Source organism: Cyclopterus lumpus, chromosome 19, assembly GCF_009769545.1.
Source record: "Cyclopterus lumpus isolate fCycLum1 chromosome 19, fCycLum1.pri, whole genome shotgun sequence".
In the NCBI taxonomy this organism is placed as follows: Eukaryota; Metazoa; Chordata; class Actinopteri; order Perciformes; family Cyclopteridae; genus Cyclopterus; species Cyclopterus lumpus.
The window spans coordinates 459922-483131 of NC_046984.1; the positions used below are offsets into that span (position 1 = coordinate 459922).

The 23210-nt window shown below is 45.6% G+C and overlaps 1 protein-coding gene across 1 annotated transcript in view; it reads right to left on the reverse strand.

The window, feature by feature from the left end:
• LOC117748529 (dynein heavy chain 9, axonemal-like) overlaps window positions 1-23210 on the reverse strand; it is a 143871-nt gene that overhangs the window by 20763 nt on the left and 99898 nt on the right. Inside the window, 11 exon segments of the mRNA XM_034558362.1 lie at window positions 528-662; window positions 664-720; window positions 838-1029; window positions 2873-3100; window positions 9535-9662; window positions 12152-12300; window positions 13486-13679; window positions 15075-15197; window positions 15374-15544; window positions 18340-18480; window positions 20967-21131. Coding sequence (XP_034414253.1) covers window positions 528-662; window positions 664-720; window positions 838-1029; window positions 2873-3100; window positions 9535-9662; window positions 12152-12300; window positions 13486-13679; window positions 15075-15197; window positions 15374-15544; window positions 18340-18480; window positions 20967-21131 — 1683 coding nt within the window.

Below are 23210 nucleotides of genomic sequence, written 5' to 3' on the forward strand. Positions count from 1 at the left end.
ATGCTGGAAAGGCTTGCCCACTTACTACAGAGTACTACTATAGCTGATGGCAAAAAAATGTAATCTTGAAACCATTTCGATATTAATATTTTGTGTTGTGGGTTCTACTTATTGAGACTCAAAGCTGACCTTGCTGCCTCTCAGCTGCTGCCCTGCAGCCAGAACCCAGAGGGGAAGCAATTTACTCCTTTCACTGTTTTCAGCTAACAGCGGAACTACGCACACAGCAGCTGCTCAGTGCAAAGCTATTCCGTGTCTTTTTTATTGGGCATCAACTTTACTTTTACAGTTTAAGGCCAAAATGAAACACTTCAAGTTGCCCGTAAAAGCTGAGACGCACACACCCGCACAGAGGCTGCAGTAATCTGCAGATATGAAAATGGGAAGCTTATCTGTTGTTTGAGACATGAGAGCGAAAACACATCGGATACACTTGCAGTCTAGACGCAAGTGTATGTGTTGCACTCTAAGTTATTATCATTTTAAATTTACTTTTCATGTAATCAAAAAGGCTGATTCTGCCTCACCAGGTGGTAGCCGTTGTAGTCCATGTTTCCAGGTAAGGGGAATCCAGGTGCTAGGTGCAGCTCTCCCTCCATCATCTCTGGTTTGATAAATTCCTCCAGGTAGGTCCGACACAGACGGCGGTCCCAGTCGTCCGTGGATGTGACCCCCGTACATGATCTCGCCAAACAAGTAGCGCAGGTCATCATATGGCACCTGGTAATTAGAGTGGCTTGTGTTTAGTTGTGTTTGCACGTGTTTAGATTTCCAATTAAGATTACAAATAGTGGTCTATGCAATCTAATGCCCAGGAAAAAAAACAGAAAGATCTACCTTTGGATTGGCCTCCAAGTAGTTGTAGAGAACATTTATAGAAATGGCGAGGTCTCCAGTGTTAAAAGGGTAAGATCTGTTCCAGCCCTGAGGACCAAACTTCCTCCTCTCTGCCACCACCGCATGGAAGTAGCACAGGGCGAACAAAATGCTTTTAAACTCATTCTCCCGCGCACACATCTCCAGCGTGTCCTGGAACACAAAAAACACAAAGAGCCTCTTGAACTGTACAGCTGCATTTACTGAGCCGCCGCGGTGTACTTCAGGTAAAAGGTTGTGGCAGGCCCAAAATCCCCAATGCTGCCTAACGGACAGACAATGAGATGACTCGGTGGCGATGAAGCCGACTATGAGATTCCCTTTTAATTGCAGAAAAAATACAGTGAAGACTGACTACCACTCACTCACACACACACACACGCAGGGCACGCACGTACGCTTACACACGCACGCACACACATGCGCACACACCCTTTCAGAGATTGTGTTTAATATTCAGCTTGTTACTCCTCTGCTCAACCCAGCTGAAAGAGATGCATAGCCTCCCTATTCATGACCTGTGGACTGGAGAGAAAAGGCATCCAGTGAGACTGCAGAGGAGGACACACACACACACACACACACACACGAGCATGCACATATGCTGAAAAACATCCCTCAATATCTCTGAACTGACGGATGTGAAAATATGATATGATAAACTAAACAATCAGTTTCAGCAAACAGGGAGTTGCAAATCCTTAACAGAACACATGTGTACAATACAGTACTTGTGTGAAATAAGCTGAGTAAAAACCACAAGCGTTGTGCCAGAATTGAACTTCATCCTCCCAGACTCGTCGTTTCTCTTCTGGGGGTGTAAATCAGCAGTAGAGCTGTTTGTGTCTCACAGTGAAAAGGTCAAGAGGGAAGAAACTGTCATTTCTCTGGCTTAGTGCGGGCTTTAGCCACGCGGGTGGGCTATTACAGAGAGTTAAGCCTAACATTGATTAGCTTTCACTGAGTAAAACATGACTGGAATATTGCACCGTCCTTACCGTCAGTGGACCTCGCTGTGGGCAGGGCTCACAAGCATGTAGGGCTTATCAGGCAGATAGACATTGGCAAACTAAGAATTGTGAAAAATGGACCGGGAGGAAGCTGAGCACTCAGGTAATGTTGCAGAGGAAGATGCATTGGCAGCGAAGCATCGGGTAATGGGGGGGCTTCGATAGAAGAGGAGAACTGAAGGGGGAGAAAAGGGAGAGGCCACTGCAGTGCACTGATCCGCTCGAACGACAGAGGCTGGAGAACAAGAACAAATACAAAAAGTGTCCGACAGAATTTGTTGTGATCTCAGTCCTCATGTAACGTACCAACATCTCCCTGCAGAACGTAACCACACACAGGTTTGATGGCCTTCACATCTGTGCATCAGAGCCATTCCACAGTAAGTGAAAGGTGACTCTCCCCATCTGCTCGCATCCGAATATTTATGCAAATTGACAACTTGATGATAAATCTGGAGGGAAAATTGCCACGTGTTGCCTCAACTGCCACTCATGGCAAACATGAAAATAAATCCTTCAAGTAGCCCTTTCATATTAAAGATTCATGAAATGGGCACTTTAAGTCCTAATGGAATCACTTCTTAGAAAACAGTGCATCTTCAGATGTGACCTTGTACTCCTCTCATGGGTGTAACTCAAGAGCCTAATTTATAAAATGATCACCGATATGTCAACTAACCCTCCACAGAGGTCTAGCCAAATCAAACTGGATTATGATTAAGACTGAAAAGATTTTAATAGGAAATACTCATGTTAAGGATGTAATGATATCAATTTGATGAGACCTTTACAATCAAAAGGCAAAAATACATACTTCATATCATTCAGAATTGGAATGTAACAAATGACTCGTCGGCAGCATGTAAAAGTTGTATCTGAGTTGAGGCTAGTTTTAAAGCTGCATTAATAGATTTTGTTTTGGCCAGTTGGTAAATGGTTCTAGTTATTTACTTCCAGGAGTGACATCCAACCTCGGGGGGTCGTACCTGGGTGAAGTTGTCTAGGGCCTTGTGCAGGTTGGCGTGCATGCCAGTAGGCGGTTCATTGGTGATCTTGATAGAGTTCTCCAGAATGCCCTGTGGGATGATGTGGCCCTCGGGGGTGGAGGAGGGCTCTGCACTAACAAACACCCTGAAGTTCTCGTGGCTTCCTTCTGCTTGCTGTTCCAGAAGTTTCTCCAAAGAACCCAGCCAGCGAGCCACCAAGTGGATGTTCTACAGGAAAACAGGATCAAGTAAAAGGGTTAAAAAGGAAATAGCATGTTATCGGTAGGCAAAGGGCGAGTTGTTAGGCAAAATTAATTCTCCTCTGAGAGGCTAGAGAGCCTAATCTACTCTCAGATAATGTTTTCTGTTGGATATCTATGAAAGTCTGGGCTTTAATGGATAACACATACTAGCTTAATGCGGTACTTGATGCTGGAATTGCCCATATCATTTATGTTTGTTTGACCACTAGCAAAAAGGAGCAATTAAAATGTTTCATATTCTCCTCTCTTCACTTTGACTTTGCTGTGCCACCAAATAAAATGCTACATAGCAGTTGAAACCCATTTCTAGGTTACGTTAACCGTCCGTTCTCTGCTGTAACTTCAGCCGGACTGTTCTGCACATTCATCTCTCAGCGTGGTGCGTGCAGTGGAGCTGACTTGTACTATCACACAAGCATGGATGAGCTCAATTTTCCATCTCAACTGTCCCGACACTTACAGGATATCCTGTGAATGATAAGGAGTCAGCCAAGAGCCCCCTCCCACCCCCCACATCTCACAATGCAGCACTGCCCATTCCTTAAATCTAATTACAGCACTAATAACTCTAGTCATTAATTCATAAGCCTCTTTAATTTCTCTTTGCTCTCCGTATTTAATCTTCCTCATGATGGCTGAAGCTATAGCCTTCTTTCCGAATGACGGGACATGTCAGGGAGAGGAACGTCAATTTTCGGGAGAGTCGTTGAAAGAATAAGAAAAAGAGGAGAGAAAAGTTTTACACTCCGTGAGAGAAGTCCGGTAGGAGCTCGAAGCTGAGAAGGGGATACGTTTTAATGCCTGAGAGCATAATGAATGGTTTAGTACAAGCCTTCCTCTGTGCATGTAAATAGTTTGGCAGTAAAGAGAGCAAACAGAGACAGAGTCAGAGACTGCCTCAGAACTTGTCACTGTAATGAAACTATTCATCCTGTGGCTGCAAGGGGAGAAGAAGGGGGGGGGGGGGGGAGAGAGAGAAACCAGCAGGCCCACAGATACAGCAAACAAGATAGAGCAGCAGACACTACTTTATGGCTTTTTAATTAACTTTCAAGTGCAACATTGTTTTGTTCCCTCAATGTCTTCTTGACAAGGGCCTTCCAGCCCCTGTGATGACTGCACTGATGCTACATCACAGAGTCATCTATTTACATAATAATATAAAAGTTGAATCTAAAACCCATTAGATGACACCCCTGGCAAGGTCTTTGATGCATTGCTATCAAACACAACCTGAGGGAAAGCACAACGACACGTGGAACTGCCTGTTACACGCTCACAGCGCGCACGCACGGCACGCACGCACACACACACACACACCAACACGCTCGCTCACGCAGACACGCACGCACGCACGCAACGCACAGCACGCACTACGCACGCACACAACACACACACACAAGACACGCTCGCTCCGGCAGACACGCACGCACGCTCACACACCCGCACCACACACGCACGCTCCCACACACCGCATGCTCACACACGCACAGCAGACACAAACACACAAAACACGCACAACACACACACGCACTGCACACACACAGCTCACACACGCACGCACACGCACCCACGCACGCTCACACACGCACGCTCACACACGCACGCTCACACACGCACACGCAGACACGCACGCACGCAGACACACTCGCACGCACACACACAAGCATGCACACGCAGACACACACACACACACACGCTCGCACGCAGACACGCACGCACACACACGCAGACACACTCGCACGCACACACACACAAGCATGCACACGCACACACACACACACACGCACGCAGACGCGCACGCACACACACACACACAAGCATGCACACGCACACACGCACACACACACGCACACACACGCACACACACACAAGCATGCACACGCACACACACACACGCGCACGCAGACAAACGCGCACGCAGACACACACACGCACGCACACACACACACAAGCACGCACACAATATTTCCCTTTCACACAAGCAGAAGGACATTCGTCAAGGAGCAGAGCTGAAGACAGCTGGCCTCCAGCTCTGAGGAGGCGGCCCTGCAGTGGAGGAGCTGCCAGACTCCCGACTGACGCAGGAACAAACAGACTGCCGACACTCTGCTGCCTCTGACAGCGAGACAGAATCCAGATTTGAAAATACTCAGGACACAGTTTGAGTGTGAAGGCTCAGGGTCAAGCTTACTTCATAGCAGTCATAACACATTTTAAAAAATGTTGCTGTGGTCTGTCAGTTCAATAGTTTTCAGTTAATTTGTAGAGCCCTGAATCACAAATGTGTGTCAGAGGGGTTTTACAATCTGTACAGCAAAGGTCTGTCCGAGGACCCCTCACATGAGTTCCGGAAAAAACTCCCCCAAAAAACCTTTATTCATTATATAATGGCTGAAAATACAGCATTACAGAGTTACATAAACACATTACATGAATATGACAATGTATGAATGGAACTCCAATCCATGAAACAGAAGGAGGTAGAGAGGAGGGGGGGCGAGGCGCATCAGCAGGGCCAACGCGGGAGGCCGGTTCACCAGCATCAGACACCTCCAGGTCCAATGGACCCTATGAGACGTGAAGTCACAAAGACTCCGGGGGCGAAGCAGAGTTAATAAGGTGCAATGGAGAGATGTAAATTCATCCATAAGGAGAGAGAGAAGAGGAGAGAGGTGCTCAGTGTATCCTAAAACATCCCCCAGCAGCCTATAAGCCTATAGCAGCATATCTAGGGGCTGGACCAGGGCAAACCTGATTCAGCCCTAACTATAAGCACTATTAAAGAGGAAAGTCTTAAGTCTATTCTTAAATGAGGTGACTGTGTCTGCATCCCGGACTGAAAGTGGAAGCTGGTTCCATAAAAGAGGAGCTTGATAACTGAAGGCTCTGGCTCCCATCCTAATTTAGCTAAGCTGACTAGTTCTTCCTTAAGACGAGTTCAGACTACACTATTCTTTTGTCTGGTAAAATAGTCACATCATCAGGCAATAGTAGAGGAATAACCATGACCGAGAGACATGACCAATCATAGCTCGATATCTTTCACGAGCAGCATGATGTCATCGGGAAGGAGGTTCTAGAAACCCACTTCTGGGAACAAGAATATAAACTAACAATGGTGGGCTAAGTGGTGTGCAATATATTGGCTGTCATAGGCTTGTAAATCCCCAAAACATAGGAAAAGGAGCTCCTCGGTAGGCTAAAGGTTACAGCGCCTGCCACATAACTGCAACGTTCCCAGTTCCTGATATGATGTGGTTTGAACCATGGCACAAAGTAAAGTCACATTGTGGTGAAATGGTCTCTCCTGCTTTCTCTGCTATCTGATGGGGAGGCTTTAGCAGTGAATGTACAAAGAGGCTGGTGAGTCTAAGCCACTCCATTCCCACTCCCTGGCCCATGTGGGATATTCAACTTCAATCTGCCCGATTGATTGCCTCTCCACCCCCACTCTCCCTCCCAATGGGCTGCTTTCAAAGTTTCTGCATGTCTGTCTCCGAGGCCCATCTGAGCAGGAGCTACTGTTCTGCAGTGTAATTACCCATCAGCGAGGGGTAACCTGCTATTGACCCAGCCCTCTGCTGATGGAGCCGGGCCTGGCAGCGGAGAGTAAAGGTGGACTGAGAGGGGGGATTGGTTGGTTGGTGGATAGCTGCAACGAGAAGGTGAGGAGGGGAGGGAGAGATAGCAGGTTAGAGAGAAAGGTGAGAGGATGCGACGATGTGGTCTGAAGAAGTGAGACTTATGCTTCAGAATGAGAAGGCGGGAAGAGGAAGAATAGAAGACAGGAGATAGACCATTATAGGAGGAGATGATACTTTTGGTCAAAACAGGAGAGACCCCTCTCCCTCCCTGGCCAGTACTACAGGGGTGGCTCTCAGCATGCAGACAAACAGACAGCTGATGATAAAGCGAGTGGGAGGTTGGTTGCCAGGGGGACAAGACCTTTTTAAGCCTATCGATTGAGATTCTTAAGCAAAGGTAATTAAACAACTGCTTGTCTTTGCTATCCTGGGTCTGGAGCAGAGGCTGGTGGCGGTTTATTGGAGGGAGGGAGAGGGGGGGGGGGGGGTGTCTACCAGCTCTGTGAATTAAATAAAAAGGGTGTCCCGTAGTGCCCAGTCTGCGGTTCATATCTATCGATATGTTCCATTAGAATTCCACCAAGGTTTTTCACAGACACCACGTAGATATTCTACTGTATAATGCCCTGTAACAGGTTCTATGCTGTCACATGCAGGTTCCTTCCCCCCGCACCAAAGGATGAGCATACAACTGAATATGGTTCGGAATATTCTTTATTGACCAGCCTGTGTCTCTGCTTCCCTCTCTCTCGCCTCCACCTGTGTGCGCCATATATAAGGAAGTGTCACTCTGGCCTTGATTTGCTGCAGCTGAGGCCAATTAGGCCTCCTCCCGGCACCTGTTCCCCGAATCACTCCCCCACACCCCTCCACAGCTGAGCATAACCACGCCCCAGCCACCACATACCTCCACCGCCCGACTTAGGCCGGGGCGACATCCGGCCTAACCTAGTCCCCCCCCCCCTCCCCATGAGAGCGGGAGAGGAAGTCTGCCACAACCATCTGCATCCCCGGCCTATGGATCACTTTGAAATTAAAAGGCTGCAGCGCCAGATACCACAGAGTGATCCGGGCGTTGATATCTTTCATGCGGTGGAGCCACTGGAGCGGAGCGCAGTCCGACCAGAGGGTGAATAAGCGTCCTAGGAGGTAGTATCGCAGGGAGTCGACCGCCCACCGGATGGCCAGGCACTCCTTCTCCACCATGCTGTACCTGGCCTCCCTCTCCGACAGCTTCCGGCTGATATAGAGGACCGGGCGGTCAACCCCCTCTACCTGCTGGAACAAAACGGCCCCCAGCCCTCTGTTCGACTCATCAGTCTGCAGAGTAAAGGGAAGAGAAAAGTTAGGTGTGTGAAGGAGTGGTTCCCCACAGAGAGCTTGTTTTACCTTCTCAAACACCAACTGGCACTGCTCCGTCCACTGGACCAGATCTGAGGCACCTTTCCGGGTGAGGTCAGTCAAGGGGCTGGTCCGCTCTGCAAAGTTTGGGATGAACCGTCTGTAATAGCCCGCCAGTCCCAAAAATTGCCTCACCCCTTTTTTAGTCTTGGGCCGCGGGCAGGCTGCGATAGCGGCGGTTTTGTCTATCTGCGGGCGCACCTGCCCGGCGCCCAAGTGGTACCCCAGATACCGTACCTCCCTACGTCCAACTGCACACTTCCCTGGGTTCCCAAGTAGGCGGCCGCATATGCAGCGTGCGAACGCAGCACCGGGTCCATGAGGCGTTGAAAAGTGTCTGGGGCCCCGAACAACCCAAAGGGAAGCGTGGTACATTGGTATAAACCAAACGGAGTGGAGAAGGCCGTCTGTTCCTTGGACTCTGGCGACAGAGGAATCTGCCAGTAGCCCTTGGTTAAATCCAGCGTCGTAAAGAAACGAGCAGTGCCCAGTTGGTTCAGGAGATCGTCGACCCGGGGCATTAGGTAAGCATCGAACCGTGACACATCATTCACCCTGCGATAGTCCACACAGAACCGTATAGACCCATCCTTCTTGTTGTCAAGAAGGATGGGGCTACACCAGGCACTGTGGGACTCTTCTATTACCCCCATCTCCAGCATGGCCGCTAATTCCCTCTGAACCACTTTTCTTTTGTGTTCAGGTAACCTATAGGGCCGTAACCGCACCGCCACGCCTGGAGGAGTCTCAATCTGGTGCGCTATGAGGTTTGTGCATCCTGGCAGGAGAGAGAACACTGCACCTGTTCCCCAAATCACTCCCCCACACCCCTCCGCAGCTGAGCACAACCACGCCCCAGCCTCCACATGCCCTTTCAGTTAGGAAATTTCACAGAAAATTAAATTCACTTTTACATGTAGCCAAACCTGGGAGGAAAGTAATCATCCCACGGAGTGTGCCATGATAAACAATGTGATAACAATTTGCATTCACAACATGCACAGATAAAACCAATACCACCTAAAACCACTGTTGAAAAGAAAATCCTCGACACAAAATGAACCCTGTATTCATTCTGCTAATTGTGTTTTAGATACATGTTTTTTGTCAAAGTCTGTATGACAATTTTTATTGCAACCCTACCATAGTTTTAATGAATTGGCTCCTTTTGTCCGAGGTGCATGGGCAATGGACACTGAATGAACAATTCAGTGAGAGACAGAATGTTGAACAATCAGACACAACACACATTCATATTAGTGTTCACTGTAATTGGATCTACTCAAATTAGGTGGTGTCAGTGCTCTCTATGATGAGAGTGAAATACACAGCAATGTGTATTGTGCAATATACTTCATGTGAGCTATTGTTGACTGTGTTTGTACGGTGTATTTGTATGGTTATACTGTACCTGTAATATCACCCAGTGGCCATTTCTAGCTGCCAAATCAAGGGCTTGTTCAGCGATAACCTCCTGACCCTGACCCAAAGAAACATTGTGGAAGTTCTTGTTGTCAAATGTGAAACCCAGTCTCTTCCCTGAAAGAAAAAATCAAAGTAACATTTCAAACAAAAAATACTTCTGACACATTATTATAACTCTTCAAATTGCTTATATTAGATGAGAATATCAATGTAATTAGTTTGTTAGCAGCACTCACATGATATATAATATAAGGATGGGACAACATATTTAGACAGGAATATATTTTAATTGCAATCCGTTATTGATACACTGGCTCCAAATATCATTATTTTAATAAAACATGCCCCTGACAGCCGTGTTGGGACAGATGACAAGTAACCAGTTAGCTATGCTAGCATCTTTAGCACGGAGGTCAAGCCAACTCTTGGTCCTCACATCACACTAACCCAGATCTGAAAGGCAGCCCGGCACATTGTTCTTTTCACTTTGAAAACCTTATGAAGGAGATGTAAATCGAGAAGATAAAGAGTTTAGCGAGGCATAGCAGTACCTTTCTGTACCCATTTGAACCCCAGAACGGTTCGGCCGTATGCCAGTGTATGGTTATCTTACATTAGAGCGATGGCACATAGACAGGTTACACTCAGAATGGGTTGACTTTGCACTTTGTTGTATATTGTTTCATCTCAGTTGTCAATTTCTGTGAAACTGACATCACAGTGCAGGGAATAAATACCTAATTCATGCTTCTTGCATTTGTATGTTCTCCTTACAAAGATATCGTACTGTAGCGTGCATAGTTGTCTTGCTATCGAGTATCTCTATCATGATACACGCATAATCATGAGCAAGGTATCGTGATAGTTAACTTGCATGGTAGCTGGACTCTCGCGGGATCTTGTGACATTCTGATGAGAAAAAAAGACCTGCTACAGCTGTACTGAACCCACAGAGATGACAGTGATAATGATCTTCTCATCTAATTCTCAGTAAGACAATATTTCCCCAAAAGTCACAGTCTGCGTTTATCATCATAATTAGCAGATGGTCAATGACTTGAGATTTAAGTCAAACATTACAATTCTCCGGTCCGTCTTGGTGAAGAGGGAGCTGAGCCGGAAGGCAAAGCTCTCCATTTACTGGTCGGTCACGAACTCTGGGACGTGACCGAAAGAACGAGATCTCGGATACAAGCGGCCGAAATGAGCTTCCTCCGTAGGGTGGCCGGGCTCAGCCTTAGAGATAGGGTAAGGAGCCTCGGGATCCCCCAGAATGAGCTGGAAAGTGTTGCGGGTGAGAGGGAGGCCTGGTTCGGCCTGCTGAACCTGCTGCCACCGCGACCCGACCCCGGATAAGCTAGTGATAATGGATGGATGGATGGATTACAATTCTCTGAACTGTTTCATTAAAACTTCAACCTGGAACCTGGTAGTTAGGGAGGTTTGGTCCCCTGCAGAGCACACTAAATCACATCCTCTATCTAATGAAAATACCAATGAGGAAGCCAATACTCACAGCAATAATGAAAAAGCACCTCTTTGTGGTTCAGTGTAACGCGGCTGCTGCTGCTCATCATCGCTGCGCTCCCTCTACAGTAGCACTGATTGGTTACTTTTAGCTTTGAAGTGATTGACTACGCTCAAAGTGAGAGTGTTGATAATCCATAATCACACCTCTTACAGGCAGTTCCAGTAGGACTGCTTCCTCTTATCGCATTAGGAGAGGATGGTGGATTTCCCTTGGGCTAAAGGTCTGGGCTATGGCTCATTTAACCACCTGCTGCTGCCTGGGATCCAAGTCTTTGTAAACTTGCGGCATCTCAAATTTGGAATGACTGCATTTGACATTTGTCATGCTGAAATGAATATGTGGTACGGATTCATTGGGTTAAGAGGGTATGTTAAGCAGGAATAGAAATCCAAGAAAGTCAACCAAGACTAAAACCGTGCATTAATAACAAATGCAAAAATACTGAAATGTGAAAATAAATGGGGACTCACTTATAGTAGAAACACTGTTGAAATCTCTTTGTTCCAGTAAACTGATACAATGCCTACAATCTGAATATTTAATGGAGCTAGCTTCAAATACCCACAGACTGAATTATTTGGCAGCAGATTCAGAAGTAATGTTCCGTTCCAGGTCAGTAAAAAAGCTTAGACTTTTGGCATATTTGTGGCCAAAATCAAAACATCATGTCCTGCTGCCTTCCACATTATTCATACAGGGTTGTAAAGTAACTCTAAACCCATTGACATTTACTTTCTGCTGCCCCTAATACACCAGTGGTGTCGTCTCATATATTTGTGACCTTTAGTATAATCCCTTCAATCTACCCAGAGCCTGTTGTGCATTGGCAGTGACGGCTGATATCACAGCAGAGACACATAACAGATGTGTTGGGACCACTACTGTTCTGACTGATAATCCGATGCAGTAGGTATCACAGTGGAAATCATGCATGCAGGTATGCCTTCAACTGACTTCAATAGGCTAAATCCTGCATGTTCCCTAGACATGTAGAAAAGACAGATACATTGGTAATACAGTATGTATACTGAATTTTACGGCTTATTAAACATAAAACAACTGAGAGCATTACCATGTTTCTCCACATCCTTCAAAGGGTCAACTCCGGGAGAGAGGATGAAGAACATGGGTGTGGCTGGACCCGACTCTTGAAAGGAGACCGCGAAGTCCAGTGATCTGCCAATCACGTACTTGCTTCCCAGTTTCTCCTCTACAAAGTCTCTGCAGGGAGAATATGACTCAGTTCTCCTCAACACATTTTTTATTATCTTTGACCGACAAGCAGAATGAGTTAAAGAGGAGGATTCTTCTGTAGTGCATTGCATTAGACAGACAGCTGCTTATGTAACTAAATATGAACTCTAGTCACGACTGTGTGTTGTCTGTGGGTCGTTTTAACCTCTCTGGATTAAATCCTTCAGCCTTTAAAAAATCATGGCTTTCTTACTGTTATTCCAACCACATACTCTAAAATAAAACAGACTTTGCATATGTTCTATATGTAAATCATTGCTACAACTGCAAAGTTAGCATCAATGATATTGTGATGGATGAATCACAATTACAGAGTTTTTTTAACTTGATTTCAAATGCTTTGATGTTGATGTTGCCAGCTATAACTGTTGTCACTGAAAACTATATTGATAACTAGCTTTAATTAGGCATGAGTCACACCACAAATATATAGGCGAATTACATAGAGGGCAGCTGCCTAACTGGGCCAGCTGCAACCACCTGTAAATGCAGTAGTATAAACCTGTTCATTTCCAGCAGTCCACTATGTTCACCAGCTATGCTCTAAGGGTTCAGCAAAGCGTTTTAGGAGAACAGCTTCCTATCCTGGGTCTGTACAGGGCTCATGAGAGCCCTGAGAGTGAACCAAAACGGTAGAGCAGGGGGTCATAAAACCAAAACAATGTGCTGAAAGATTCCAAATGCTCTGAAGAGCCGAGAGGATGTAGAGTGTGGTGAATACTCCCTTGTGGGTTCTATTACACAGTCATTTTATCAGCTATTCCATAAACATTTTTGATTTGTAGCTTTAATATTAGTTCTCCAACAGTTAAAAGTATGAAGTAAAATACATGTGTTGCTCCCAGCTCCCTCTTTTTGGTTTATTATTCAAATAAGTTTCAAGTAGAGATTGCATGTTAATATCAGGTGAAAATGGGATCTAAGTTTGGTATGATGACGTTCCTAGACAGCAGATTGAGGGCTAATGATTATGATTTTCAGAGCTGTATCATTTTTCTCTACAAACACACAGTCGTGCAGTGAGCACAGGTGCCCTGTCAACTACAACTATAAGCCACAAGCTAAGATGTTTAACCTTTACCCTTTCACCCAGCAGCACAGGGCCTTTCACAAATCACAGAGCAAAGGGCGAGCTATGACTCCACCGCTCACCTGACAGCGTACGTCATGCGGTCAGGCCTCAGGGCCCTCATCATGCACAGTCTCTGGAGAAAAATTTTGTTCTTCCATTCCTGTGGAAATTTCTCTTTTTCTGGACATTCAGACTCAACAAACTTCTTCCAGCGTTTGGCTGAGCCCTCGATGTCTCGATCCAGGTTCCTGAACTCTTCCATGGAGCACAGGGACTGGTGTTTGGGGAAGAACGGTGATCAGTGAGGCACATTTAACAGTTTGACAACTTCAGAAACCTTTCACAATACACAGCAAAATGACAAACTTTGTAGAAAAAAAGAGACAAAAAGACAGAGAGGAGTTATTATCTTTTCCTTTGCCAATATAAATCATATTTATTCAAACAGAAATGCTGAGTAAACACGATCCCTTTCATAACGGGACGGGGGATGGGGGGGACTGAATATGCATCCGTTGCAGAACCAGGAGGGGCTTCATTGTGATGCCCCAGCTGACAGACACCTTATCTCATCTGTGGAGAACAGCAGAGTCACGCAGTGCAGCCTCCTGCAGATACACACACACACACACACACACACACGCTGTCTACCTGTACTGTATATTCTGGGAGCAGGGTCCTGAAACCCTCCAACAGCAGACACACAGAGAACAAGAAGTCCTGGAATCCATAAAATCTGCTTTTCTACAAATGCTCACTGGGCATGAGGTGGTGAGGTAGAGTGAGATGAAGTGTCTCAGCACACAGAATACACTGGGTCTCATGGGATTCATGCTCCGCTAATATCATCAAGAGAGCCAGCCATTCAGGATGTTACCCTCTTTTAAAGCTTTAGAACTGAGAGTCTGAAAAACCATACTGCCGTTAGGGTTTGGTTATCTGCTAAACTGATCTGACAAGAGAGGGAACCTCTGCTGCTCGATGTCTACAGGGCTGCGCGGCCAGACGTCTGTTCTTTAAGATGAAAACGTTCTTCTGGTGCCCTTTCATTGTTAAAACACACGGAACAAAGCCGAGCTCAGGGAATTACATACAGTGGAGGTCTGTCTGAAAATGAGAACACGTTAGGTTACTTGTGTAACCCTGGTTCACCAGTATGTTACAGTGGGGACATCCTCCAGCTGTGCAGCCAAAGGATGACTGCCGCTTCCAGCGCTACTTCAGGCTAACCCGTAGCCAGTTTGATGACCTGTTGGCTCAGATCGGTGCCAGGATCTCTCGGTTGGACACCAATTACAGGCGTTCATTCTCAGCTGCGGAGCGCCTGTCTATCTGTCTCTGGTTAGTGATCTGATTCATCAAAGGCAGGACAGTGATGACAGGCGGAGCATCTCAACGCTGATTGACTTTCGCAACTTCGCGAGTTTCGCCAAAGTTAAAATATTTCAACTCTAGTGAAAATTTCGCAACACGGCATTCACGTCTATCGCAACGCCCGGCGAAATTCGCAACCATTGAATTTGCATGGGATCAACTGCGCGTTTGGTGTAAAGCCCCTTAAGCCTTAATAGCTTACAAAATAAACACTGTCTGGTGGTAACCAATTGAATTTCACGTCAATACATTTCAGTAGTAGGAAGAACACATTCATCTCTGGCTCTCTCTGTACCTTGATCCCTCCCCAGGAGTGGTTGGATAAGAAGTCCACTGGGGACATGACACCTGGTTGGACTGGGTATCTCAGAAGGAAGTCAAGATCTGCAGGATTTATTTCTCTATTCATCAGCAGGATCTGGAGACACAACAAACAGGAATAACTTTGAATTGTTGTATTTTCAGCACAAACAGCATTTCCTTTCCACATGATTAGCTCCAAACAGGGCCGCTGGTCTCAGGAGCAACTGATTCAATGGCAAACTTGTTGTCAAAACAAACCATGCAGAAGATGAAACCGGCCTTCTTCCCTACCTGGAAGGCAAGCTGAGCGATGTACGTGAGCTTGTCACATTCAAACAGGCCTCTGGTGGTGTACTGGAAGACCGAGGAAGTGATGCTGTCAATTAGGTTGGACACCCGCTGCTTCAGAGCCTCGTTCGGCTCAGCCTTCAGAACCGCTTTCTGGAAGACCACACTGAACGCCTAGGGACCAGAGGAGTGGTAGCAAACATTACATTACATTACATTACATGTCATTTAGCTGACGCTTTTATCCAAAGCGACTTACAATAAGTGCATTAAACCATGAGTCCAAACTCAGAACAACAAGAATCAAGCAAGTACAATTTCTTCAATAAAGTTAAACTACAAAGTACTATCCGTAAGTGCCATTTAAGTGCTACTAAAGTGCTAAACAACAAAGTGCTATTGGTAAGGGACATTTAAGTGCTCCTACGGCATTTAAGTGCTACCTATTCAAGGTATAGTCGAAAAAGATGTGTTTTTAGTTTGCGACGGAAGATGTAGAGACTTTCTGCTGTCCTGATGTCAATGGGGAGCTCGTTCCACCAATGAGGAGCCAGCACAGCAAACAGTCGTGACTTTGTTGAGAGTTTAGCTCGAAGTGAAGAGATTGGCAGAAGCCGAGCGAAGTGAACGGGCTGGGGTGTACGGTTTGACCATGTCCTGGATGTAGACTGGACCCGATCTGTTCACAGCACGGTACGCAAGTACCAATGTTTTGAAGCGGATGCGGGCGGCCACCGGTAACCAGTGAAGGTCGCGGAGGAGCGGAGTAGTGTGGGTAAATTTCGGTCGGTTGAAGACCAGTCGAGCAGCTGCATTCTGGATGAGCTGTAGAGGTCGAATGGCATTAGCAGGTAGACCTGCCAAGAGGGAGTTGCAATAGTCCAGCCGTGAGATGACCAGAGCCTGGACCAGAACCTGTGCCGCCTTCTGAGTGGGAAGGGGTCGTATTCTCCTGATGTTGTACAGCATGTACCTACAGGAGCGTGTTATTGCGGCAATGTTGGCAGTCAGGGAGAGTTGACTGTCGAGCGTCACTCCGAGGTTCCTGGCAGTCGGAGTCGAAACCAACACTGAGTTGTTGAAGTTAATAGTTAGGTCGTGGGTGGGAGAGCCTTTTCCTGGAAGGAGGAGAAGTTCAGTCTTGTCCGGGTTAATTTTCAGGTGGTGTGCGGACATCCACTGAGAGATGTCAGTCAGACATCCACTGAGAGATGTCGGTCAGACATCCACTGAGAGATGTCGGTCAGACAGGCAGAGATTCGTGCTGCTACCCGTGTTTCAGATTGGGGAAACGAGAGGATCAGTTGGGTGTCGTCAGCATAGCTGTGGTAGGTGAAGCCATGCGAGCGAAGGACAGAGCCAAGAGAGTTGGTGTACAGAGAGAAGAGAAGAGGACCAAGGACTGAACCCTGAGGGACCCCAGTAGTCAGCGACCTGAGCGACCTGAACGACCTGAGCGACCTATGAGCGATCTATGAGCGACCTATGAGCGACCTGAGCGACCTATGAGCGACCTGAGCGACCTATGAGCGACCTGAGCGACCTATGAGCGATCTATGAGCGACCTATGAGCGACCTGAGCGACCTATGAGCGACCTGAGCGACCTATGAGTGATCTATGAGCGACCTATGAGCGACCTATGAGCGACCTATGAGCGACCTGAGCGACCTATGAGTGATCTATGAGCGACCTGAGCGACCTATGAGCGACCTATGAGCGACCTGAGCGACCTGAGCGACCTATGAGCGACCTATGAGCGATCTATGAGCGACCTATGAGCGATCAATGAGCGACCTATGAGCGACCTATGAGCGACCTGAGCGACCTATGAGCGATCTATGAGTGACCTGAGCGACCTATGAGCGACCTATGAGCGATCTATGAGCGACCTATGAGCGATCTATGAGCGACCTATTAGCGACCTATGAGCGATCTATGAGCGACCTATGAGCGATCTATGAGCGATCAAGCAATAACTGGCAGATCAGATATCATCCCCTTGGCATGTTTATATGGTTTGGCCAAAAGATGTACTAATCAATGCTACTTATAGAAAGCCTTTCACTGGAAAGTAAGTCTTAATGAACGTGTTATTATGGTCAGAGATTGTTACATTTAAACAGGGTTATTGCAGACAATTCTGGGCTTCTACATAAGCAGAAACACATTGAAAAAAAAAAATGTTGTAACTACAAACTGAAAATATAACTGCATCCTAATAATAATGTATATTCTTCTGGGGGGCGACTGTGGCTCAGTGGTGAGCAGGGTCGTCCTTCAATCAGAGGATCGGCGGTTCTATCTCCGGCTCCACTAGTCCATGTCGATGTGTTAGGGCAAGACACTTAACCCCACAATGTCTCCCACAGCTGTTCTACGGTGTGTGTGAATGTTAGTTACTTCTGATGTGCAGGTGGAACATTAGCTCCTCCCATCAGTGTGTGAATGTTAGTTACTTCTGATGTGCAGGTGGAACATTAGCTCCTCCCATCAGTGTATGAATGGGTGAATGATGTCATGTAGTGTTAAAGTGCTTCGAGTGGTCGGAAGACTAGAAAAGATCTATACAAGTACAGGTCCATTTACCATTTCTCCTCTGTGTGAAGAATACATATTATAATGTGCTTTATTTTATTATCAAGGTCAACAGTATATATATATATATATATATATATTATGAATGTGTTTTTATTTGACTATGTCGGGAAATATCTTGGGCCAGGGCAGCTAGGAGTGATTGCGAACCATATCTCAGGCAGCCTCCTCTCTGGCTGACAACATGAAAGACATTACGCTCTACATAACTACATTAGGGAGCCACAAACACAATAACAGCAGGGCAAAGAGCATAAAACACAGTGAGCAAATGGAAGAACGAGGGGAGGAACGGAGACGCAAGTGTAAAGAGGGGTCTCAGTGGGGGCCCGTGAGACGGGGAGGAAACACGGCACGTCAATAGACAGGCTACCTTTAGAGAGAACTGGTACATGGGGTGGATTTTATTGAGGTCGTTCATTATGAAGTACAATAAGGAAGCCCGTGCTGCTGCTGGTCTGTAGTGCTCCCGAGCCTCATTGATTTTGGCCTCTGTCACCTTGGCTTCTTTTACCTACATTAAAGACAGAGCACACACAAACGGGATGACACAAACATACATCCGCACAGATATGCATGCAGTCAGGGTTTCTTTAATCAGCTAAAGATGAAATTGTGCACCATTCAATAAAACACACTCAGTAAAGATCAGAGCTATTCCAATACACAGTTCCAGACAAAATGCTCTCACACTGTGTGGAACACAATTATGTTTATTTTAACAGACAAATGCAGTCTTAAGAAGGAACATATGCAAAGTGTCAGGACTCAGCCTGCCGGACTCCCTCCTCAGCCCGGTCACACGGTGACACCCGGTACCTCAGAGCGCTGCCAGGGAGCTACGGGCTTGGAGGCGGGGCCAAGCCAGGTGAGCTCCAACTCACACCTGAAGCCACTCAGCTCGTCCCACAGCTGCAGCTCGTCAGCTCGTTGTATTCGGGGGATAAAGATCAGGACTGTCTGTGCTGATATATATATATAAATATATATAAATAAAGATCAGGACTGTCTGTGCTGACGTTGCGAGTTCGTGCCATGATGTCCGTGGACTTTCCCTTGTGTCTTCACTGAACTTTCCCTTGTGTCTTCACTGAACTTTCCCTTGTGTCTTTGCTGACTTTTTTGTGTGGAGTATTTTCTTGGATTTTTTTGGGTTTGATGTTCGATCACTCGTGGACTAAGGGGACACTTTGAGTTGTTTTTTTCCCAGCGACTTGTTGTGCTCAATAAACTACGCCGTGTGTTCAGCTAGAACTAAACCTTCCTGTTGTCGTGCGCTTGGGGTCAGAGACAAACCATTACACAAAGGCAGCACTCATCTCCTCACGGACAGAAGGTCCAGTCTCACAGCATTGTATGCTCTTTTCTCACAAGTATCAGGAAGTACTCAGGGATTACAGTCTGCTAATTACTAAATAAATATGTATATCTAAAATAATTACTTTCTACCTACAAGTAGGTTCAAGGGAAGAAGGGGCTGACACATCTGCGTTCATGAGGAACCTAAAAAGAATTTACACAAATGACATAATACATAATTACAGGCTAAAGACAGGAGACCAGCTTGATCATACCTTTATGAAAAGAAGTTAAACTATGTGTGACACTTTTACTGAGTCACACACACACACACACACACACAAGACAATTTCATTATTTTTCTTTTTTTTTCTTCTGCATGCATATATTATTTTATGTTTGTAATTTTGTAAAAGACTTTAATATTATATATGTGGAGGCTTCAAATATGCCCAGTTGGCTTTTTGCCATTCATTTATCTCTATTATGTTTGTTTATTTTTTAATTGCATTGCTTTTTTAAATGCAAATAAATAAACCTAATAATAATGACATATATATATATATATATATATATGTGTGTATATATATATATATATATATATATATATATATATATATATATATATATATATATATATATATATATATATACACACTGTATATATATGGGAGATCAGGGAGAGCCTCAATGGCCTGTTGCCTTGAGGATATTAGCATGCTATTAGCATGTTGTTGCAAGTATGGGAGTATCTAGTGGGCCTGGGCCAAGCCTCCAGAAAGAGAGCCAAACGCAGCAAATACAACTTTTGGGTCCATCATGTGATGTCATTGGGCCCAAACAACACATTCCCATAGACATCAATTGGGAAAGAGATGTAAATAGCCCTTATTAAAATAATTAGGTTCTAAAAGCACTAATAGCTGAATCCAGAGTTATTTTGTGATTAAGAACAAGGCTGAGAGGCGGGGCTAAAGGAAACTCTAGTACGCTTACTTTATGGGCCCCACAATGCCAATCACTGGAAGATCCTGGATGTTGTATACTCTGGTCAAACTCTTTTTGCTTCATTCGCAACTGAGCTACTTTTCATAAGACCAACGTTGTGTCCAGTTCTCTTTAAACAACCATGGCCTTGGCTGGCAAATCTCTGCCGAGTGATCAGGACTGGGAGAGTTTCAGGACTATATTTTGTGTGTTCAGGAATTAGATCAAGTTTAAGATCAAGAAAACCTACACTCTAATTAAAGTTATAAAAAATAAAAAAAGCTGTGAACAAGGGGCTGCTGAATGAATTTCTAAATCCCTCTTAAACACAACATTGTTACTCCCTAAAGTATTCTGACGCGCCCCTGTTCTTATGTATTTGTTCATGTATCGGTGCTGTAATCTAAAGAGTTAATAGTAACTCTGTAATGCTGTTCATTCTGTACACATGACATCTATTACTTCTGTCCATCCGGGGAGAGGGATCCTCCTCTGTTGCTCTCCTGAAGGTTTCTTCCCTTTTTTCCCTGTCAAAGGTTATTTTTGGGGAGTTTTTCCTGATCCGATGTGAGGTCAAAGGTCAGGGATGCCGTATGTGTACAGATTGTGAAGCCCTCTGAGGCAAATTTGTGATATTGGGCTATACAAAATAAACTGAATTTAATTGAATTGAGTTGAGTAAAGAGCTGTAAAGATTAAAAAAAAGAACAGGACCTTCTCTTCGATCTCAGCTGCAGTGCGTTTGGTTGTCTCCAGGTTTTCCACCAGCTCTGTGTCACCCAGGAAGTTTCCTGAAGCAGAGGACAAACGGGACAGCAGGTTGTCCTCCAGCGTCTTCAGAGTGATCTTGAAACCATTTTGCTGCTTCGTCAGGTCGGACTAATAAACACAGAAACACACAAATACTTCAACTTGACTGAATGCACATGTCCAAGGGTTTCTCAGATGTATGCTTGTTGTTGCCAGGTTCCTTTCTGGCCTCATCATCATAAGCGGGGGCGGTAGGAGATGTTCATGGTGTGGGTCAATACGGGAACATGAATACTAAAGAGAGCCTCAAAGGCAGAACGAATCAATATGCTCTGCATTGGCTATCCGGACCCATGAAGGCAACGCTCTGCGCGGGATTAGCCATCTTCCATCTGGTTGCAAACATCAAACCTCTGCCGGGCGTCCTCACCCTGGATGTGATGAGACCATCGATTCCAGCAAGAAGGGAAGCAGCTTTGATGGTGAACACACACTCACACACACACACACACACTCATCATCTTCTTCTATGAATCCAATGCTACAAAATATCAAGTATTCAATTATGAAACACTACAAACCCCAGCAGAACATTCAGCCATACACACAGCGGATTCATAATGGGTCTACCTGACACCCACCATATGGATTAGTGGATCCTGTCCACCAATAAAACTCCACCTCAAACACTTCGTTACTGTCGTTGTTCTGACTGAAAAAACAGAAGTGCCTGACAGAAACGTTCACTTTTTCAAAGCCTGCCGTTGGAGAGGCGTCGTGGCAGTGATGGGGGGTGGGCGGAGCCGGTCCTCCTCTCTGTGTCATAATGTTCCCATGACAAAAGACATAGTTAGCTCAGATCGCTCCGGGGGAGCAGATAGTTTAGGAGATCACACTGCTTAATTGCTCTCTTTATGACAGTATTTCCTATTGCGGTGATGGGAAATATTTTACACCATTGTTAAAACTCATTCAGCCTCTGCCTTGTTAATAAGCCTTACATGCTTTGAATTTCACATTATTTCCCACTCAGTGGTTGAAAAATTCTCCTCTGCCAAAACTGAACAGGAGAAGAAAAAACTGCTGTAATTTGTGGCATTTTGACGAAAGACCTGACATCGATCAGGTCTTTCGTCGTCATCGAGCAGAGAGAAAAATCATAGAATGCTGGACATTTAACTGGAGACATTTTCCTGTGTGAGTCAACTGTGACCTTCTACTGCCCACACGTGCTCCTGAGGGGAAACGCTATCCACAGTAAAACATTCCCAACTGGACCCAGTAATGAGTCCGTTTTTAATGATTAGCTTTCCTCTGGCACATTGTAATTGTAATTACCCTTGCATGGGAAAAACAAACAATTAACCAGTCAGCAGAACACTCTAATTGGGATTAAAATGAGATATTACATCTATCATTTTTTAGGCAAATTATTACTGAGTTCCACAGAGCAGCCCTGCTAAGGTCATTTGGGAAGTGGAGCATTTTAGTTCTCATTAACACGGAAGGTCGGGTAAGCAAAGAAGACACACAAGGATGTACACGTGTACACACACATATGTGCACAGGGAGGACCAGAGTAGAAAGTTATTGTGGTAGAAGGTTGTGGACTGATCACCCTGTGCTCTCTCTTAAAAGGGAAGTTGACATCTTAAGCTCCTGAGCCCGTCTTTGACTTGGTTACATGAAAGCTCTTTCACCATCGTCTTACGGCTCAGTAGCAACGCTAACCTCATTAAAGGTATAATGGCAGCGAGTCATTCTGCAAATATAAACAGGTACAGCCAATTTACACTCCGCTATCAGTCTGCTGATCTTATCAGTGCGGGTTGTTTACTGGCAACAACATGCCGTGTTTTGATAGGAAGGTGCTTGGTGTGAACACAGAATAACTCCCGCTCTCCATTTATTAATAATGCTGATTTGTCCATGGATGAAAGCATACAGGTCCCAATAGAGCAGCGCCTACACCTCCTGGAAACCATCAAAATGTAGATAGCATTGTATGAGAGTAAATGTGCCGGACCCGTTAACAGAGTGCCCACATTATCCTCTGAGACCACTTCTGAGCAGAGAGGGACTTCTGATTTTTCTTTCCCCTAGATTAACAAGCAACACATTTAAGGAACAGTGGAAGTGTGTCAATGTGTTGTCTAATTGCGGTGGTACAGTAGCACCAGCGGCTAATCCATTTCAAACAGCTGACAT